Raw genomic sequence first — 20,085 nt, forward strand, 5'->3', positions numbered from 1 at the left:
ATCTACTACAGGTCTGCTGTATAAACTACTACAGGACTGCTCTATAATCTACTACAGGTCTGCTGTATAAACTACTACAGGACTGCTATATAATCTACTACAGGTCTGCTCTATAAACTACTACAGGACTGCTATATAATCTACTACAGGTCTGCTATATAATCTACTACAGGTCTGCTATATAATCTACTACATGTCTGCTCTGTAAACTACTACAGGACTGCTCTATAATCTACTACAAATCTGCTCTATAATCTACTATATGTCTGCTCTATAAACTACTACAGGTCTGCTCTATTATCTACTACAAATCTGCTATATAATCTACTACATGTCTGCTCTATAAACTACTACAGGTCTACTCTATAATCTACTACAGGTCTGCTCTATAAACTACTACAGGTCTGCTCTATAATCTACTACAGGTCTGCTCTATAAACTAATACAGGTCTTCTCTATAATCTACTACAGGTCTGCTCTATAAACTAATACAGGTCTGCTATATAAACTACTACAGGTCTGCTCTATAAACTACTACAGGTCTACTCTATAATCTACTACATGTCTGCTCTATAAACTACTACAGGGCTGCTATATAATCTACTAAAGGTCTGCTATATAATCTACTACAGGTCTGCTATATAATCTACTACAGGTCTGCTCTATAAACTAATACAGGTCTGCTATATAAACTACTACAGGTCTGCTCTATAAACTACTACAGGTCTGCTCTATAAACTACTACAGGTCTGCTATATAATCTACTACAGGTCTGCTATATAATCTACTACAGGTCTGCTATATAATCTACTACAGGTCTGCTATATAATCTACTACAGGTCTGCTCTATATCACTATTAGACTGCACATACACTGTACTACTCATATTCATAATCCACATTTGTTGTCACATTTTTGTTTCACTAATAAGTTTGATAAAGCTTCACACTGTAGCTCCTCCCAGAATGATAAGCCAACCACCACCACCACAAATATAGCACATATGTTTCTAGCAGAACTAGCAGAACATACAATTATTTTCAGTACCTTATTTAACCTCTAATAACCTCCATTACTGTCTGATGTGATATGTATTTGTTCTGATTAGTCATGCTGTGTAACGCTCATTCTTTTGACCATAAACGCGAATCCGACCATCACCCCTGGTGAGACAAAACCGTGACTCGTCAGTGAAGAGCACTTTTTGCCAGTCCTGTCTGGTCCAGCGACGGTGGGTTTGTGCCCATAGGCAACGTTGTTGCCAGTGATGTCTGGTGAGGACCTGCCTTACAACAGGCCTACAAACCCTCGGTCCAGCCTCTCTCAGCCTATTGCGGAGAGTCTGAGCACTGATGGAGGGATTGTGCGTTGCTGGTATAACTCAGGCAGTTGTTGTTGCTTCCTGTACCTGTCCCGCAGGTGTGATGTTCGGATGTACTGATCCTGTGCAGGTGTTGTTACATGTGGTCTGACACTGCGAGGACGATCAGCTGTCCGTCCTGTCTCCCTGTAGCGCTACCTTAGGCATCTTACAGTACGGACATTGCAATTTATTGCCCTGGCCACATCTGCAGTCCTCATGTCTCCTTGCAGCACGTTCACAGAGATGAGCAGGGACCCTGGGCATCTTTCTTTTGGTGTTTTTCAGAGTACGGGAGTGCTGAAATGCATAAAAATCATCTGTCCTCAGTTGCAACACTCACTACCGAGGTCCAAACAACAGCGGGTTAACTGCCTTGTTCAGGGGCAGAACAACAGATTTATACCTTGTCAGCTCGGGGATTCGATCCAGCAACCTTTTGGTTACTAGCCCAACACTCGAACCACTAGGCTACCTGCTGCCCCGCATTTCAACATCAGGGTTTGGCGGATGACAGGAGAATGCTACCTGCCCGAATGCATAGTGCCAACTGTAAAGTTTGGTGGAGGAGGAATAATGGTCTGGGGTTGTTTTTGTGGTTCGGCCTAGGCCCCTTAGTTCCAGTGAAGGGAAATCTTAATGTATACAATGACATTCTAAAGGATTCTGTGCTTCCAACTTTGTGGCAACTTTATGGCAACAGTTTTGGAATGACCCTTTCCTGCTTCAGCATCACAGTGCACAAAGCGAGGTCCATACAGAAATGGTTTGTCGAGACTGGTGAGGAAGAACTTAACTGGCCTGCACAGAGCCCTGACCTCAACCCCATCAAACACCTTTGGGAAGAATTGAAACACCAACTGCGAGCCAGGCCTAATCGCCCAACATCAGGTGCCCAACCTCACTAATGCTCTTGTGGCTGAATGAAAGCAAGTCCCCTCAGCAATGTTTCAACATCTAGTGGAAATCCTTCCCAGAATAATGGAGGCTGTTATAGCAACAAAGGGGGGACCAACTCCATATTAATGCCCATGATTTTGGAATTAGATGTTTGATGAGCAGGTGTCCACATACTTTTGGTAATGTGGTGTAGTTTGAAGCAGAGAAATATAGAACATAATCTGTCTCTACCGCCTAATGCGGTTCAGGGGTTCAGGTGTCTGTGAGTCTGTGAGACTTTCCTGTGGGTTCTACAATCCTCCTAAATACAGCTAAGGCCCGTTGTCAAGGACTGTCTGTAACCGTGATACAACACACTGAGAAAACATCAGCCAACAATCCAGATTGATACACACTCCATCTGGATAATAACCCCTAATGTAAAGGGAGAGGGATAATAACCCCTAATGTAAAGGCAAATGAATAATAACCCCTAATGTAAAGGGAGGGGGATAATAACCCCTAATGTAAAGGCAAAGGAATAATAACCCCTAATGTAAAGGGAGAGGGATAATAACCCCTAATGTAAAGGCAAATGAATAATAACCCCTAATGTAAAGGGAGGGGGATAATAACCCCTAATGTAAAGGCAAATGAATAATAACCCCTAATGTAAAGGGAGAGGGATAATAACCCCTAATGTAAAGGCAAAGGAATAATAACCCCTAATGTAAAGGCAGAGGGATAATAACCCCTAATGTAAAGGGAGGGGGATAATATTCCCTAATGTAAAGGCAGAGGGATAATAACCCTTAATGTAAAGGGAGAGGGATAATAACCCCTAATGTAAAGGGAGGGGGATAATATTCCCTAATGTAAAGGCAGAGGGATAATAACCCTTAATGTAAAGGGAGAGGGATAATAACCCCTAATGTAAAGGGAGGGGGATAATATTCCCTAATGTAAAGGCAGAGGGATAATAACCCTTAATGTAAAGGGAGAGGGATAATAACCCCTAATGTAAAGGCAGAAGGATAATAACCCTTAATGTAAAGGGAGAGGAATAATAACCCCTAATGTAAAGGGAGGGGGATAATATCCACTAATGTAAAGGCAGAGGGATAATAACCCTAAATGTAAAGGGAGAGGATTAATAACCCCTAATTTAAAGGCAGAGGGATAATAACCCCTAATGTAAAGGCAAAGGGATAATAACCCGCAATGTAAAGGCAAAGGGATAATAACCCGTAATGTAAAGGCAAAAGGATAATAACCCCTAATGTAAAGGGCGAGGGATAATAACCCCTAATGTAAAGGGAGAGGGATTATAACCCCTAATGTAAAGGCAGAGGGATAATAACCCCTAATGTAAAGGGCGAGGGATAATAACCCCTAATGTAAAGGGAGGGGGTTTATAACCCCTAATGTAAAGGGAGATGAATAATAACCCCTAATGTAAAGGGAGATGAATAATAACCCCTAATGTAAAGGGAGATGAATAATAACCCCTAATGTAAAGGGAGATGAATAATAACCCCTAATGTAAAGGCAAAGGGATAATAACCCCTAATGTAAAGGCAAAGGGATTATAACCCCTAATGTAAAGGGAGATGAATAATAACCCCTAATGTAAAGGGAGATGAATAATAACCCCTAATGTAAAGGGAGATGAATAATAACCCCTAATGTAAAGGGAGATGAATAATAACCCCTAATTTAAAGGCAGAGGGATAATAACCCCTAATGTAAACGCAAAGGGATAATAACCCGCAATGTAAAGGCAAAGGGATAATAACCCGTAATGTAAAGGCAAAGGGATAATAACCCCTAATGTAAAGGGCGAGGGATAATAACCCCTAATGTAAACGGCGAGGGATAATAACCCCTAATGTAAAGGGAGAGGGATTATAACCCCTAATGTAAAGGGAGATGAATAATAACCCCTAATGTAAAGGGAGATGAATAATAACCCCTAATGTAAACGGAGATGAATAATAACCCCTAATGTAAAGGGAGATGAATAATAACCCCTAATGTAAAGGCAAAGGGATAATAACCCCTAATGTAAAGGCAAAGGGATTATAACCCCTAATGTAAAGGGAGATGAATAATAACCCCTAATGTAAAGGGAGATGAATAATAACCCCTAATGTAAAGGGAGATGAATAATAACCCCTAATGTAAAGGGAGATGAATAATAACCCCTAATGTAAAGGCAAAGGGATAATAACCCCTAATGTAAAGGGAGATGAATAATAACCCCTAATGTAAAGGGAGAGGACTCTGAGGCTTCTGAGTTTAGCAGCCACACATACAGCAGACTACTCTGACAGACTCCGAATAGCTTCCTCTACCCCAAACCTTCAATTTGCAAAAGAAAGAAGGCTTTTCAACCAGGTTGACTATGGTCAAACGTAATGCTCGTCTTCTCCATGTTGTGGCAACACCTAGACTTGTGAATTGGCCTTTCTGTGGAGAGCAGACTGTGTTGGGCTGAGAGGGGATCATTTGGAGGGTTTCGGGAAGCAACCCCACCAGGAAAGAGTGTTTACGGTTCTTAATTGCTTTGGCAAGTGAAGAGACTTGCCTTTGGACACACGTAAATTCAACTGCACCAGGTCAGTATTTAACAAGTTATATTTTCACATCAGGCTACTACTGGCCACATGACATTCCAGTAGTGACCAGCGAGAGAGGATACTGTGACTAGGATACCTGGAGGATCATGGGCAGTCATGTAACAAGGAAAGAATGCAATCTCTGTCACCTGGCAACCTGAAATGGAGCCCCACCAAAAATAGCCTGGCAACGCAGAATTCCTCAACAATGTACAGTTTGGAATTGTGGCCCAGCGGCTCAATACAGTTCTGGTGCTGATCCTGACCAGACTCATCCTATGTGTGAACAATGTGGTCGGGTCCATTTAGTTACGGCTGGCATTTTTGCATCTGCATTTAGACGCACAAAAAAAATATTCTTTAATTGAAGGGGGTTTGACTCAAGATACTTTGTTTTTGCAGCTTCACTGCAGCGCCCGTCCCCCTTTTCTTTGCCCCTTTTGGGGCTTTGTTTCCACCACCATATGGTGCAGGCCTTGTGGAAGCAATCCACTAAAAACAACAGGCAGGCCTGCACTTACCCATTTATTTTTTAATGCCACAAGAGAATGAATCGCTCTCTTGTTTAGCATTCTGCAAATGACCCAGGATAATTTCTTGTTCTCAAACTAATTAGATTAGTTCAGTGGGTTTCAGGGTTATTGCAATAAGGTGCATGAGAATGAGGGGGAGATGACGGCGTAATCAGCCACCAGCACACCGAGAATCTCACTGCTGATAGACGGCTGATAGACTGCCGATAGACCGCCGATAGACCGCCGATAGACCGCCGATAGACCGCAGATAGACCGCAGATAGACGGCCGGTAGACCGCCGTTAGACCGCCGGTAGACCGCCGACTAGACCGCCGGTAGACCGCAGATAGACCGCAGGTAGACCGCAGGTAGACCGCCGGTAGACCGCAGGAAGACCGCAGGTAGACCGCAGGTAGACCGCCGATAGACCGCCCATAGACCGCCCATAGACCGCCCATAGACCGCCGATAGACCGCCGATAGACCGCCGATAGACCGCAGATAGACCGCAGATAGACCGCAGATAGACCGCCGATAGACCGCCGATAGACCGCCGATAGACCGCAGATAGACCGCCGATAGACCGCCGATAGACTGCCGATAGACTGCCGATAGACTTATCACAGTTCCTTCTCTTGTTAGATGAAAAGAGCTACCTGCTGGGTACCGACCCGGCAGTGACGAACCGACTGACTATAACAGAGATGCTCGTCACTGGCCAACAACTTGACTTTGAGCCAATCAGAGAGCACGAAGCCAACCAAAAAAAAGGGGGAAAGATAGAACATCTATGGATGAGCCAGTCACACTTCATATGCAATGTAGGCTATGAGATGGTAGCTAGCTCAGTGCACAGACACAATGCACATCCCACTGGCAAGGTAAAACAACGAAGTTCTACAAAACACCAACATTAGCGCAGATAATCCTAAACACTCCTAAGCAATATGCATGGGTATGCATTGGCAAGCAATGCTACTACCACCTTCTAGTTTGGAGTATTTTCAAAGGTAACTCAACCCCAGTTTCAGCCTTTGTCCAACCCATTCAATAAAAAATTACAATTAAAATGCATTCAGGTGAGAAGTTGTGGGTGGGGGAACTTGCTCATAAATATTCATTGTGGGGGGGTGGGTAAACGTAGCTGTACCTGATCCCAACAATTTTTCACTAAAGCATACATACCAGAAGTGCACTGGCACGCTCTGATAATAAAATGATGTGCATCACAAGCAAATACGGCTCACAGTGGTAAGACAATGACTTCCTGACATCTACTGCCACTTGCAGTGTAAGGTTCAATCCCCCATGGGATGCAAACAAAATGTTTAAATCTGGGCTGTATTGGGAAGAAAAGTGCAATCATCACCTTGAAAATGAAAATTAGGGGCTCAATTCAATCCAACCCATATTAAAGTATTTACGCAGTAGCTCTTTTTCCTGTGGTCAATGTAACTCACAGACTGGTCTTGGGTACTGTATAAAAACCTACAACTACTACCAGGGCAACCCCCCTTCACAGCTATGCTTTCACTTTTCAATTAAAAGTGTGTGGGCACGAAATGAATATTGTAAATTAGAACTCACAATTATTGAACTATGAGCAAACTGTCTTAGCAGACGGCGATACCAATCGTTCATAGTGGTTGGGGAAAAAATCTAACGAGCTGACATGACCAACATTGTCATCTATGGATGTAGCTACGAATATAAACATATAATCCTCATAGCCTACATGTGCTTTCTTCTTCGTAAAAGCACATAGATGTGTATGAAACGGTAAGCAAAAACGTTGAATTTGATAATTTGTGGAAATCTGCCTTAATGCCTTTTGAATAGCCTCAGTAGTCTAGTCAAGGAAACATCATGCAAAATATCTTGGCACACTCCATTTACCAAGGCCATTGCCAAATAAGGCGCGCTGTCACCTGCTTTTATAGTTAGCCTTGAGGTGGTACCACCCAGCACATCTTGAGAGTGGTCTACACCTGCATTGCTTCTAAATCTGCATTGCTTGCTGTTTGGGGTTTTAGGCTGGGTTTCTGTACAGCACTTTGCGACATCAGCTGATGTAAAAAGGGCTTTATAAATACATTTGATTGACTGATCACAATTTCAATGGTAGAGTTGAACTGCTACAGGCAAAAAGAGCTAGATTTACTATTAAAATACCAAAATAGATACTTTTGCAACTACCTGTCAAAATGAAGAACAGAATTTATGTGTTTCACTATAACTAAGTCTAAAACATTTGGTTTTAGATGAAAAAACGATTATTCATGAAAGTTACTCTTTAACAAGGCTGAGTGGCTGACGACTTCTAAGGTCTTTGCTGTGTGAGCACAAAAGAGATTGACTGCCGATACTGTTCAGAAGTGCTAAGTATTGTTGGCAGACAAACGTTTGACAATTCTGCCCATGTGTCTGAGCTTTAATGGCACTATTCTTTCAGAAGACATCATTTCAACTACAACCACATGCCGGGTACAAGTCAGTGTTCTTGCTGCGGTTCATAATTGCTTCACTTGGTGATGTTGGATAACGTTGCGAAGTGACAGAGAGACAAAGATGGCCGCCCAGAGTTCCAATTCTACTCAGCAGTCAAAGAGACAATAATCTTGCTCTGAGTAATGATAATACTCTTCTCCAATTACTACATGTTCCAAGTAACACAGGTGTGATTTCCATCGTGTTCTGGGACATATGAGCAAATTCTCTGTGGTATGAAGCAATCACAAAGACTTTAAGCCTTGAACCAAGAACAATGGATATCCAAAGCTCATCTGCCTTGCATTGTGTAGAAACAAATACTATACCTGACTAGAATTTAAGGGGTTTAAAAAATGCACAAATATTACATGAGGGAAAAATGGCCTGAAATGGCACTATGTACTTGAAGGTTGAAAAAAAACCACTGAGGACATGAGCGAGCAACAGTAGTTGGCTGAGATGGAGTGAAAACAACTGGGCCGCTATGCCATAGAGCAGCAGCAGAACTGCCCAACCAGAAATATTTATCCAGACACCAGAGAACCGTGAAAAATGTTATCTTCTTAAGACATTTTATCTAAGCATTATAGAATCATTTGGCACAGCGCGTCCTTCAAAACCCATTGACACATCATATACTGTATCACTGAGGCTTGTTCCTACAGACACACTGTGCTGACAACTAACCTCATCTGTATAATATTACCCAAATCAAGGCTGCATTTATTAATGAACCTTGTACTTCTGACGCTAAAAGCTGCTATCCTTCAGAAAAAGGGCAGAAAAGTTACAGAAACAGCTCATTTCTCAAGTTGAGGCCGTATCATGGTTTAAAGCTTCATGTGAAACGTTTGTTTGTGTGAGGAAGTCTGAATAGGCCAGATTGAAAGTCACTGGTAACCACTCCAGCTACAGTGGTTAAGGAGTGTGTTAGGGTATTCACACTATCGGTCCTCTAAAATCACCTGCGTTCTAAAGTATCAGTCAGTATTCCTGTAATGATTATAACATTAATATCATATGATGATTTCTAAAACATATCACTATGCAACAGGCCTCCGCTCAGACATCTATCAGGATGATGACTTCACACTCAGTACTCTGAATCAGCTCAGATAACATGTCAAACAAATCCACTAACCACCTAACCTATACCTGATGTCCCACATACAGGTCATGTACTTTAGCCTAACATCTAGACGCAAGCCAAACACTTTTTACAAACATCTACCAAGGTAAATGTAGGATGGGGTAAATAACACAAAAAAATAAGTATTCAAAACAATCTTGTATTTTTCTTCTTTGGGCCTATGTTTTCTATGGCTGAGCTGATCATGAGAATAACACTCGAAACACTTGAATGCATGTTTCATTGGTTGTTAATAATAGCTCAGCTGTCTCTATGAAACACAACTGAAAGCTTTAAGAACCAACTGAAAGTTTTAAGAACCAACTGAAAGCTCTAAGAACCAACTGAAAGCTCTAAAAACCAACTGAAAGCTTTAAGAACCAACTGAAAGCTTTAAGAACCAACTGAAAGCTCTAAGAACCAACTGAAAGCTCTAAGAACCAACTGAAAGCTCTAAGAACCAACTGAAAGCTCTAAGAACCAACTGAAAGCTTTAAGAACCAACTGAAAGCTCTAAGAACCAACTGAAAGCTTTAAGAACCAACTGAAAGCTCTAAGAACCAACTGAAAGCTCTAAGAACCAACTGAAAGCTCTAAGAACCAACTGAAAGCTCTAAGAACCAACTGAAAGCTCTAAGAACCAACTGAAAGCTTTACGTTAAGCCCATTATAACACAGAGGTAACGTTATTTCTCAAGTTCAGAAACATTTTCTGTTTTGAGTAGTCTGGATGGGAAAAGATAGCATATATTGAACATTATACAAATCTGCTGAACTCGCTAGACAGTCAGGAGAAAACGTTTCTGCAGCGTTAACAAAGAAATGTTCTCGTAATAGCTGTTAATTATCACATGTTTAATATTCGGATCTGGATGAAGAGAACATTTTCAAGTATGGCACACATTTTGAGATACGTCACTTAAGGTGACGTATCTCAACTGTAAGGAAGTCCAAACCGCCAGCTGTGTGGACACTTTCCAAACTTAATGACAGTATTAGATTTCTGTGCTCATTGCTTTTCAATGCCATAGTGCAATGCACAGCAAAGAGCACAACACTTGTACTGTCGCTGAGGATTTAGAAAGAAACAGCATAAATGACTGAGTCCTTGTGACAAAAAACAAACACCGCAGTTATTGATTCATTACCATAAATGTTGAAATATTGTAGTGTCCTTATCAAGAGTGATAACCTGCCACTTGATGGCAATGCAAGCATTGACCAAAAGACAGGCATAAATAAGGATACGGTTTAATGCGAGGCAAATTGATCTGTTAAGAAAGATGACAGGTGTTGGTTCACATCTAATTAGACTCATCTATCTTCATAATGAATTATTCCTCAGCAGTTCAAGGCAAAGGCAAAGCAGCACTCCTTTTGCATCTGTCAATACCATGCAATATTGTTCTAGGCTATACTTACTGCCAGTAACTTACTCCTACCTACCCTGCAAAATCACCTGAAACTTTGTACTACCTACCCTGCAAAATCACCTGAAACTTTGTGTCTCAGTATGAGATTAACTTCAGGTATGAGTCCTGTTACATCTCTCAATAACATGAAATACTGTTATCTATATGTACTGCCAGTAACTTTGTGTCTCAGTATGAATAAACGTTAGGTATGACTAAGCTGTAACAACACTGTAGAAACCTACTTTATAGCAACAACCTCCTGGAACGTTTTGTAAAGGATCAGATCATAAAGATACAGACAATAAAACTGTCAGTTGACCCATCTAGACAAGAGCAGAGTGAACAGAGAACGTACCATGAGCATGTGTGTGGTCCAGGGGGCGGTCGAAACATTAAGTCAATATAGACAACATTCCACATAATAAGCTCTACAAATACAGATGGTACTGCCTTCAATACAAGATCAAAACACTGGAATATACCACAGCTAAGAACATACAACTGCTAAAAAGGATAGAGCCGAGCAAAACAACTCCACAACAACGAGGATTAAGCTATAGTTCAATAAAATATATTTTGAGAACCCCGCCTGTGAATCGGTTTTTGAAAAAGATTGAAATAAAGCGTTACACTCTTTAATAACTTCAGCCTATTCAATTTGGGTTTCGGCTGACATGAAACCATTTCAAGTTACGTGAAAAGAAACAATATTCACATTTTTCTAAGCCTAATCTGTGTATATTGAGGCCTACAACAAGAGAGATCATACCTCTGCTGAGCATTGGGTTAGCGCATTATCAGCACCGATTCCACAGGGAGAAAGACTATCAGAACAGGAACAACATCCAGGGTCCTTGCCCTGGTTCTTGACTGAGGTATCCTTTATTCCACGTCCATGCTGAAGATTAATTTATTCCATTGTCTTTTCTTTGGTCTTGTTGTTGTTGGCAGGGTCTTTCTGAAGTTTGTAAAAGTTGTCTCTCTTCTTCCACTTGTGTCTTCAGAGGTCACAGGTCATAGCAGTCCTGGGTTCCACTGGAGCACACATCACAATGCTTCTCTCTCTGCAATCACACCCCATAAAAAAAAGAAAACACATGTAAAAATCAAGGAAGCACAAAAAGGTGAAATCAACACAATATATTATTTAAAGTCTACTTAAAATGTACCCCAAATATGCACATCAAACATGCAAGTAAACCTCAAAAGTTGTCTCAAAACAATAGCTTGGAAACTGGAACGAGTTAAAAAGCTATAAAAAGTCATAAAACGTATGAAGGCCATACTGACCGACATTTTGCCTTCCATGTGATTTCGAGAGAGAGAACAATGATCAGTAAAAACAATTAACGACGCGGTCATTACAAATCAGAGTCAGTCCTGTGCAAGGCATCATCAAACTGCCGGGCTGTCGGTCTCATGAATGAATAGGAGCTCTGACGGTACGACACACCCTCTGGCAAACCTAATTGGATACAGGAAAACAAACCTTCCCCAGGAACACTATTTTCTCCAACTCTTCTCGACGACTCATCCTGTCCAACCTGTCTGAGATGTAATGGCCTTTGCCGTGCCCACTACAGTAGAAAAACACTGAACAATAATGGGGGAAATAAAGAACACACCCTGATAGACAGATCATGAACACAGAGGCTAAACTGACTCATCAGAGTTCTAAAGAGGAGAGGAGAGGAGAGGAGAGGAGAGGAGAGGAGAGGAGAGGAGAGGAGAGGAGAGGAGAGGAGAGGAGAGGAGAGGAGAGGAGAGGAGAGGAGAGGAGAGGAGAGGAGAGGAGGGAGAGGAGAGGAGAGGAGAGGAGAGGAGAGGAGAGGACCACATTTTTTGCCTACTCTGCTCCTAATCAATAGGTTTATCTGTGTCTGGGTGATGGTTAAGGGAATTTCTATGCTAGCTAGCCCAAAGTGCATTATGGAAATCCTAAGATAAAACACAAACACACACAAACACAATTTCTAAGTCTGGTGTAGAAAAGAGGTGAGGATCCTTGTGTGATAAAGGGAAATTCCTGATCTAAACCTACAAGAAATGTCTACCAGACACAGACAGCAGGTCTGGAAACGTAGGCCTCTTGATTTATCCCTAATATAAAACAGAAAGTGTCTAGGCCCACATCACTACACCTTCCCAAACCACACCATAAGCCACTGCTGCATACAGAGCCCAGTACAAGCCACCCCCATCCATATGACTGGAGGAGGTACAACAAGCACTTTTTTTCCTTGGGGAAATTAGTAGTTCAAATACTGACTTGCTTTAACAGGTGAACACACTTGGGGGGGGGGCCGAGTGGCGCAGCGGTCTATGGCACTGCATCTCAGTGCTAGAGGGGTCACTACAGACCCTGGTTCAATTCCTGGCTATATCACAAACGGCCGTGATTGGGAGTCCCATAGGGCGGAGCACAATTGGGTTAGGGTCATCCAGGTTAGGGTTTGGCCGGGGTAAAATAGTTAAATAAACGTAAAATAATAAATAAATTAATCACAGATCCCAATTAGCCTCAAGAACAAGGCCTACTTTCTATCCCTTTAAGAGCCTGTTGCTCAGAATATATGTAAAACACTATTCTGTTAAATGCAACAGTTGTGTGAAATACATGAACTATTACAGGTCTTAGATCAGCAACTGTCAGTGGGAAGGACTTTTTAAAACAAATAGAAAGAAAAAAATAAGCTGTATCAACAACTATTATAGGCTACTCTAACCCTGGACCCATTTCCCCACAAATCTGGAAAAGCTATACTAAACAAAAATATAAACACAACAAATCACATGTTGGTCTCATGTCTCATTAGCTGAAATAAAAGATCCCACAAATGTTTCATATGCACAAAAAGCTTATTTTTCTCAGATTTTGTTCAGAAATTTGGTTACATCTCTGCTAGTGAGCCTCAAGTTTTGAGGGAGCGTGCAATTGGCATGCTGACTGCAGGAATGTCCACCAGAGCTGTGGCCAGAGAATTGTATGTTAATTTCTCTACCATAAGAGAAATTGAAAAATTTCTAGAGAAATTGGCAATACGTCCAACCGGCCTGCAGACCACATGTATGGGGTCGTGTGGGCGAGAGGTTTGCTTATGTCAACGTTGTGAACAGAGTGCCCCATGGTGGCGAGTGGTATGGGGAGGCATAAGCTACAGGCAACAAACACAATTGCATTTTATCGATAGCAATTTGAATGCACAGAGATACCATGACGAGATCCTGAGGCCCATTGTTGTGCCATACATCCGCCGACATCACCTCATGTTTAGGCATGATAATGTACAACCCTATGTAGCAAGGATCTGTACACAATTCCTGAAAGCTGAAAATGTCCCAGTTCTTCCATGGCCTGCATGTCACTCATTAAGCATGTTTGGGATGCTCTGGATCGAGGTGTATGACAGCGTGTTCCAGTTCCCGCCAATAACCAGCAACTTCAATCAGCCATTGAAAAGGAGTGGGACAACATTCCACAGGGCACAATCAACAGCCTGATCAACTCTATGCAAAGGAGATGTGTCGCGCTGCATGAGGCAAATGGTGGTCACACCAGATACTGACTGGTTTTCTGACTGTTTTTTTTAAAGGTATCTGTGACCAACATATGCATATTTTTATTCCCAGTCATGTGAAATCCATAGATTAGGGCCTAATGAATTTATTTCAGTTGACTGATTTCCTTACATGAACTGTAGCGCGGTAAAATCTTAGAAATTGTTCCATGTTGCGTTTATATTTTTGTTCAGTATATTTGTTTGCCAAGGTGATTCTGAGGTGTTATTACAAGTTTTTAACACTACCAATTACTCCTGTCCATCCTCTCAAAGTAAACGTAAGAATTATGTCAGCGGGTTAAAGAGAATCGAAAGTTTCCTGCCTCTCCTGGTTGCACGGATCAAGCCACCAGGGAAGGTGTCTAGTCACTTGCAAAAGCATTAAACTGAATATTTAAAGGCACAGTAGACCAGTGTGTTCCATAGAGCGCTTTTTGTTTTAAAAGCAAAAACAACATTCAAAGTGAGAAAATATATGTGAGCGGGCCTTTATTCTTGTCTATTTAAGTGAATGAATATTAGGGGGGTTTCCTAGACAACGGTGAGAAATGACTATACAGATATTATACAGTATGTCTAAGGCTCATTTTCGATTTCAATATGTTTTCACTGAGATACAACCGCCTCCAGAAAAATGCTCAACTTTGCTGAATGGCAATGAAGGGTGCCTGAGTCAACAAAACAAATCTAAATCTTCATCAAGAAATGTATCACAATTTGACCTAACTTCTGTAATAGCCTACGTCTCAAATTACATTAGGATCTTCGACGTCTACAATTCTTCAGGGAGACATGGATGTGTTTAATCTGCTCTAGTTAAGTTTCTTCAGGGAGACATGGATGTGTTTAATCTGCTCTAGTTAAGTTTCTTCAGGGAGACATGGATGTGTTTAATCTGCTCTAGTTAAATTTCTCAGGGAGACATGGATGTGTTTAATCTGCTCTAGTTAAATTTCTCAGAGAGACATGGATGTGTTTAATCTGCTCTAGTTAAGTTTCTTCAGGGAGACATGGATGTGTTTAATCTGCTCTAGTTAAGTTTCTCAGGGAGACATGGATGTGTTTAATCTGCTCTAGTTAAATTTCTCAGAGAGACATGGATGTGTTTAATCTGCTCTAGTTAAGTTTCTCAGGGAGACAAGGATGTGTTTAATCTGCTCTAGTTAACTTTCTCATCTCCTTTAGGATTTTAAGACATTGGCAGTTTTTATATTATACATAACTGTTTTATTTCATGAGGCTTCAAAATATGTATCTTTTCATTAATAATGTATTTATACAGCAGCACCTACATGTGGAATTTGGTACAAAGATACACCGCAAAGTGAGAGGCTGGCCTCACAGCGATTCGGGGAAAAATCACCCTAGAAGAACTTGTGCAAACTCTAAAGCCATGTATAACAAATACAAACCACCCACTGCTGCTTTCTCCTACCGACGAGACTCAAATCCATCCGTCAGCCATAAAGCTCCTACCCTATACACTGCTGATCTACTGCAGCCCCCCTCCAAAGAACTCACAGATGGGGAAACCATTTACATTTCAGATATACCTACCGCAATTCAGCAGAGACTTCACACAGCTCTTGTCAAACTAACCATGTGGATCTTTTCCCTCCGTTTTGAAAGAAGCAGTCCTTGTATAGAGTAGTAAACACTACAGAATACTGATGTTAAGTCTTTTGTTTTTCCATAATTCTCTAATTACTAAAAAGCAAAACGAATATTGTCTTAGAAAATGAGACTAAAGAGTGGCTTCGCACATCAATGGATTATTGTGACAAAACATTTCACAGTGTAAACTTAATTAAGGATTTGCGAAGTGCTTCGCGTATCAATCAGATTCAGTTGTAGGTACACGGCTACAGTGAGGACAAAGTTGACTTTGAGAAGTGGATTTTTGCGGCCAGATACTTTGATATATATTAATGTATAATAAATACAATTTATGCATGTGTGTGTTATCACTATTAAGTTGATATTAACATGCACAACATAAATAATTGGTATATAAGACATACAGGTAGCCAATACGATAAATAATTAGCCTATTGTTATACATTGTTGAGACTCTGTTTTAACTTAACCTCTCTCTACCCTCTTCGAATGATGGAAAGCATTTATTTGCTTTGGCCACGTCATTAAAAAACGTTCACTGACAAGAGGGCTTTCATAGACAGAATCATAGACAGAATCATAGACAGAATCAGTGACATTTCCTGACGCATGGTGCCGTGTAGGCTGCTTGGTTGGTTTCACAGTTTACGGGAAAGAATACAAAGCATCTACTGGAGCCAACATGGGAATTTTGAGTAATGTAAAAAATAAAATTGTCCTAACAATGTAACTACAAACCAAGTCTAAGTGAACCTGAAAAGTTGGTCATTTAGAGTTGTGTTCGGATAATATTTTCTTACAAACTGAAAAATAGTAAGTTTAGATGGACAGAAACAATGTCTAAAAGGAAAAGGTCCAGACCTTTAGGGGGTTATTCGCTACAATGTCCATGGTTACAATGTATCTATCAAGTTCATACACACACTGAGGGTTTAGTGTAACTGTTTTGCACTACTAGTAAGAAAGTTTTACATGCCTCTGAAAGCAGCACTTTGCCCCAACAGCTGAGTAGCAAACCAAACTACCTCACCTCCTCACTAAAGCAACAAAGCAGGTATCACAATGGTAGAAATATATTATCTTTATAACACTTTATGACAACATTATGAAAAGCTAAGTTAAGTTTCTGCAAAGTGAGCTGCTTCATCATGATGCCCAGTCATGCTAGTTTAAACTTTGAGTTCCACAGACACACACACACACACACACACACACACACACACACACACACACACACACACACACACACACACACACACACACACACACACACACACACACACACACACACACACACACACACACACACACACTGCACCTCAGTGTCATCTTTGAGATATAGCCTAATCCCCTCCACATGGATTGGAATATGGAAATGACTCACTTTTCCAAGTGGCCTGCTATACTTAAGCAATAAGACCCGAGGAGGTGTGGTATATGGCCAATATACCACAGCTAAGGGCTGATCTTAAGTTCGACGCAACGCGGAGTGCCTGGACACAGCCCTTAGCCGTGGTATATAAGCCATATAGCACAAACCCCTGAGGTGCCTTGTTGCTATTATAAAGTGATTACCACCGTAATTAGAGAAGTAAAAATAAATGTTTTGTCATACCTGTGGTATACGGTCTGATATACCACGGCTGTCAGCCAATCAGCATTCAGGGCTCGAACCACCGAGTTTATAATGACGTTTGAATAATGAACAAGTGATCAGTCATTGATAAAGTTCCCAGCACTTTGTTACACTTGTTTGTAACAAAATCACAACACGACTTGAACATTCTAACAACCAAAACGTAGAACTTCGACCGCACAAGAATGCAATGTGGAAAGTTTAGGAAAATAGGTTACTGGTAAAATATATTTAATTTGCAATTTAACCAACCTAGCTGTGCCTCATTCATTGTAGTTAGTTGACATATTCTCCAGACCCAAGTGTGTTGCCATGCCTACGCGTTTTCTTATCTTTGACGAACATCACAGTTACGGAAAGTTTTCAAAAATTGTGTGTTAAACGTTGTTCAGTTCTCGACATGAATCATTCAACTTCAACAATACACTTCCGAAATAAATACAAAAGTTTCAGAAACTCAATAAATTAGGCTACATTGTAACTTAATATAACCTCTGCCATGCGCTCTCTTTACGAACAATGAAAACAGAAACACACGATGCGCCAAATAAAATCCTCATATTATCAGTGTGTGTGTGTGTGTGTGTGTGTGTGTGTGTGTGTGTGTGCAGACACAAAAGTAGATATTGTCAAGAAGATAGCGCTATTCTGTCCCCAACACCTATCTAGAATGCGTCGCGCTTTTACAATAATTAAACGAACGCTACAACACCCTGAAATCAAATGATTAAATGAAACGGCAAGGAGAAAGTAAGCTACAAACCTACTGCAACTCATGTTATTCTTCCTTCTCAATACGTGACCCCCTCTGCTTCTAGCAAGTAGCCAATTTCAATTTCTCATGCGTTTGACCCAACAAAACCTAAATGCCATGTGAAATCCGAGAAGCACTGCTGGGTTTTTTTTTTCTCTCACAGCAAAGTAGCTCACAACTGATTCATGAAATCCCTTAGCGCTTACATAACATTCGCTAAAAGCGATCAGCATTCTGGTACTACTGTAGATTCACATCTAATTGCTCGCCTCTGTGCTAGTAACGTGCATTGATTCAGTTTGTCCTTACCTGTTGATTAAATTGCAATAGTCTTTGCAGTCTAAAAGATGGTGGAGCTTTGGCGTAAGCCATGAACCGTCTTTGTGTTGTTTGTTTGTTGATCTCGGGAAGGCTATTATAATTGTTTTGTTACAGGGGATACACGATTTCAAATCTCGCCTGTGCACGTGGAATCAGGGTGACTGTGTATAATATTTAAAACGCCTGAGTCTGGATGGAAAAGGAGGATTAGTTTGCAGTGATCTCAGTTCTTTATCAGAAATGTTATCGCTTGACAGGACCTCAGACTCCAAGCATTACGTCAGTTTCAAGACACCAACACTATTAATATCAAGAAGCCCTTGCGGAGGAAAGCGCCACCCCAGACCGCTCTCTCTTAAAGGGACAGAGGCGCCTCACTAACCAGCACCGACATATAACGCAATAATTACACGTCAACCGTTTATCCAGTTTATCTGAAACGATCTAATATTCATCAGATATGACTCTGTGATTTAGTATGAGTATGTTACAGATAATAAGGTAGCTGATGGTAATCTCTCGATCTTATTTTATCCAATGTCTAATACAAAATATTATATGTTCATTAGACTTGGCTATTTCTGAGTTATGTTATGGGGATAATGTGTTGGTATACTATATCACTCTTCGATGATAGACATATCTTCTTTAGTCAAAAAATCCTCACAATTCCAACAAACCACAATATTGTGGTTATACAGATTTCCAAGACTAAATGTGGATTATATAATTATTTCCAGACTGAAATTAAGATTTAGCCCTATACACCATGATAACCCAATTCAATTGATCTTCTAATCTCACAATGTCCTTATTGATTAGTTTGTGCCGAGTTACTCTATTTTATTAAGTTCTCAAATTAATTAAATTGTATTTGTCACATGTGCCGAATACAACAGGTGTGAAATGCTTACCGTGAAATGCTTACTTACAAACCCTTAACCAACAATGCAGTTCAAGAAATAGACTTAAGAAAATATTCACTAAAAAAAATAAAGTCAAAAATAAAAGAAAAAGTAACACAAGAAAATAACAATACCGAGGCTATATACAGGGCATACCGGTACCGAGTCAATGTGTAGGGGTACAGGTTAGTCGAGGTAATTTGTACATGTAAGTAGGGGTAAATTGACTATGCATAGATAAACAGCGAGTAGCAGCAGTGTAAAAACAAAGAATTCTAGATTCTAGAAGGCAAGGCTTATAGGCTCTATATTGCACCCTCTATACTCATAATGTTAACATTACTAGAAGTGAAGAGTTTATATTCCAAGGGATTACAGGGCTAAAAATATGTGACTTTTTCTTCAAAGAAAAGGGAGCTCTTACATGCTGTGGGTTTAAGCCTCTACGTGCACACCACACTTGAAATAAATATAAATACTATTATAATCCGGGTAGTTCAAGCCCCGCATGCTGATTGACTGAAAGCTGTGGTATTTGAGACAATATACCACGGGTATGACGCAAAACTACTTGTTTACTTCTCTAACACCATTGTTAACCTGTTCATAATGGCAATAAGGCACCTCGGAGGTTTGTGGTATAAGACCAATATACCATTGCTAAGGGCAGTATCCAGGCACACTGCGTTGCATCATGCATAAGAACAGCCCTTAGCTGTGGTATATTGGCCATATATGACACCCCGTCGGGCCTTATTGGTTAAATATAGCCCCTCTTATTGCCTCTTCAATAAAACCACGTGATCAATCAATCTGATGTGTTCCAGTGAACAGGGTTTCCTCATCCCCTACAAGGGCTCCCGAGTGGCGCAGCGGTCTAAGACACT

The 20,085-nt window shown here is 40.8% G+C and overlaps 1 protein-coding gene across 3 annotated transcripts in view; it reads right to left on the reverse strand.

Annotated features, from left to right (window-relative positions):
• The window catches only part of LOC106589004 (zinc finger transcription factor Trps1), a 211,392-nt gene extending 192,811 nt beyond the window's left edge, over window positions 1–18,581 (reverse strand). Inside the window, exons 1-2 of one of the 3 annotated variants that reach the window (XM_014178623.3) lie at window positions 18,282–18,581; window positions 11,175–11,469 (exon numbers count right to left, since the gene is read on the reverse strand). In XM_014178623.3, the coding sequence (XP_014034098.2) occupies window positions 11,175–11,187 (13 nt within the window). In that variant the 5' untranslated portion in view covers window positions 11,188–11,469; window positions 18,282–18,581. Of the gene's footprint in view, window positions 1–11,174; window positions 11,470–17,981; window positions 18,160–18,281 lie in introns of those variants that run through there. The other 2 variants (XM_014178625.3, XM_014178624.3) reach the window with 2 other exon arrangements.
• Between the last annotated feature and the right edge of the window lie 1,504 nt (window positions 18,582–20,085).

Source organism: Salmo salar, chromosome 27, assembly GCF_965601325.2.
Source record: "Salmo salar chromosome 27, fSalSal1, whole genome shotgun sequence".
NCBI classification, from domain to species: domain Eukaryota; kingdom Metazoa; phylum Chordata; class Actinopteri; order Salmoniformes; family Salmonidae; genus Salmo; species Salmo salar.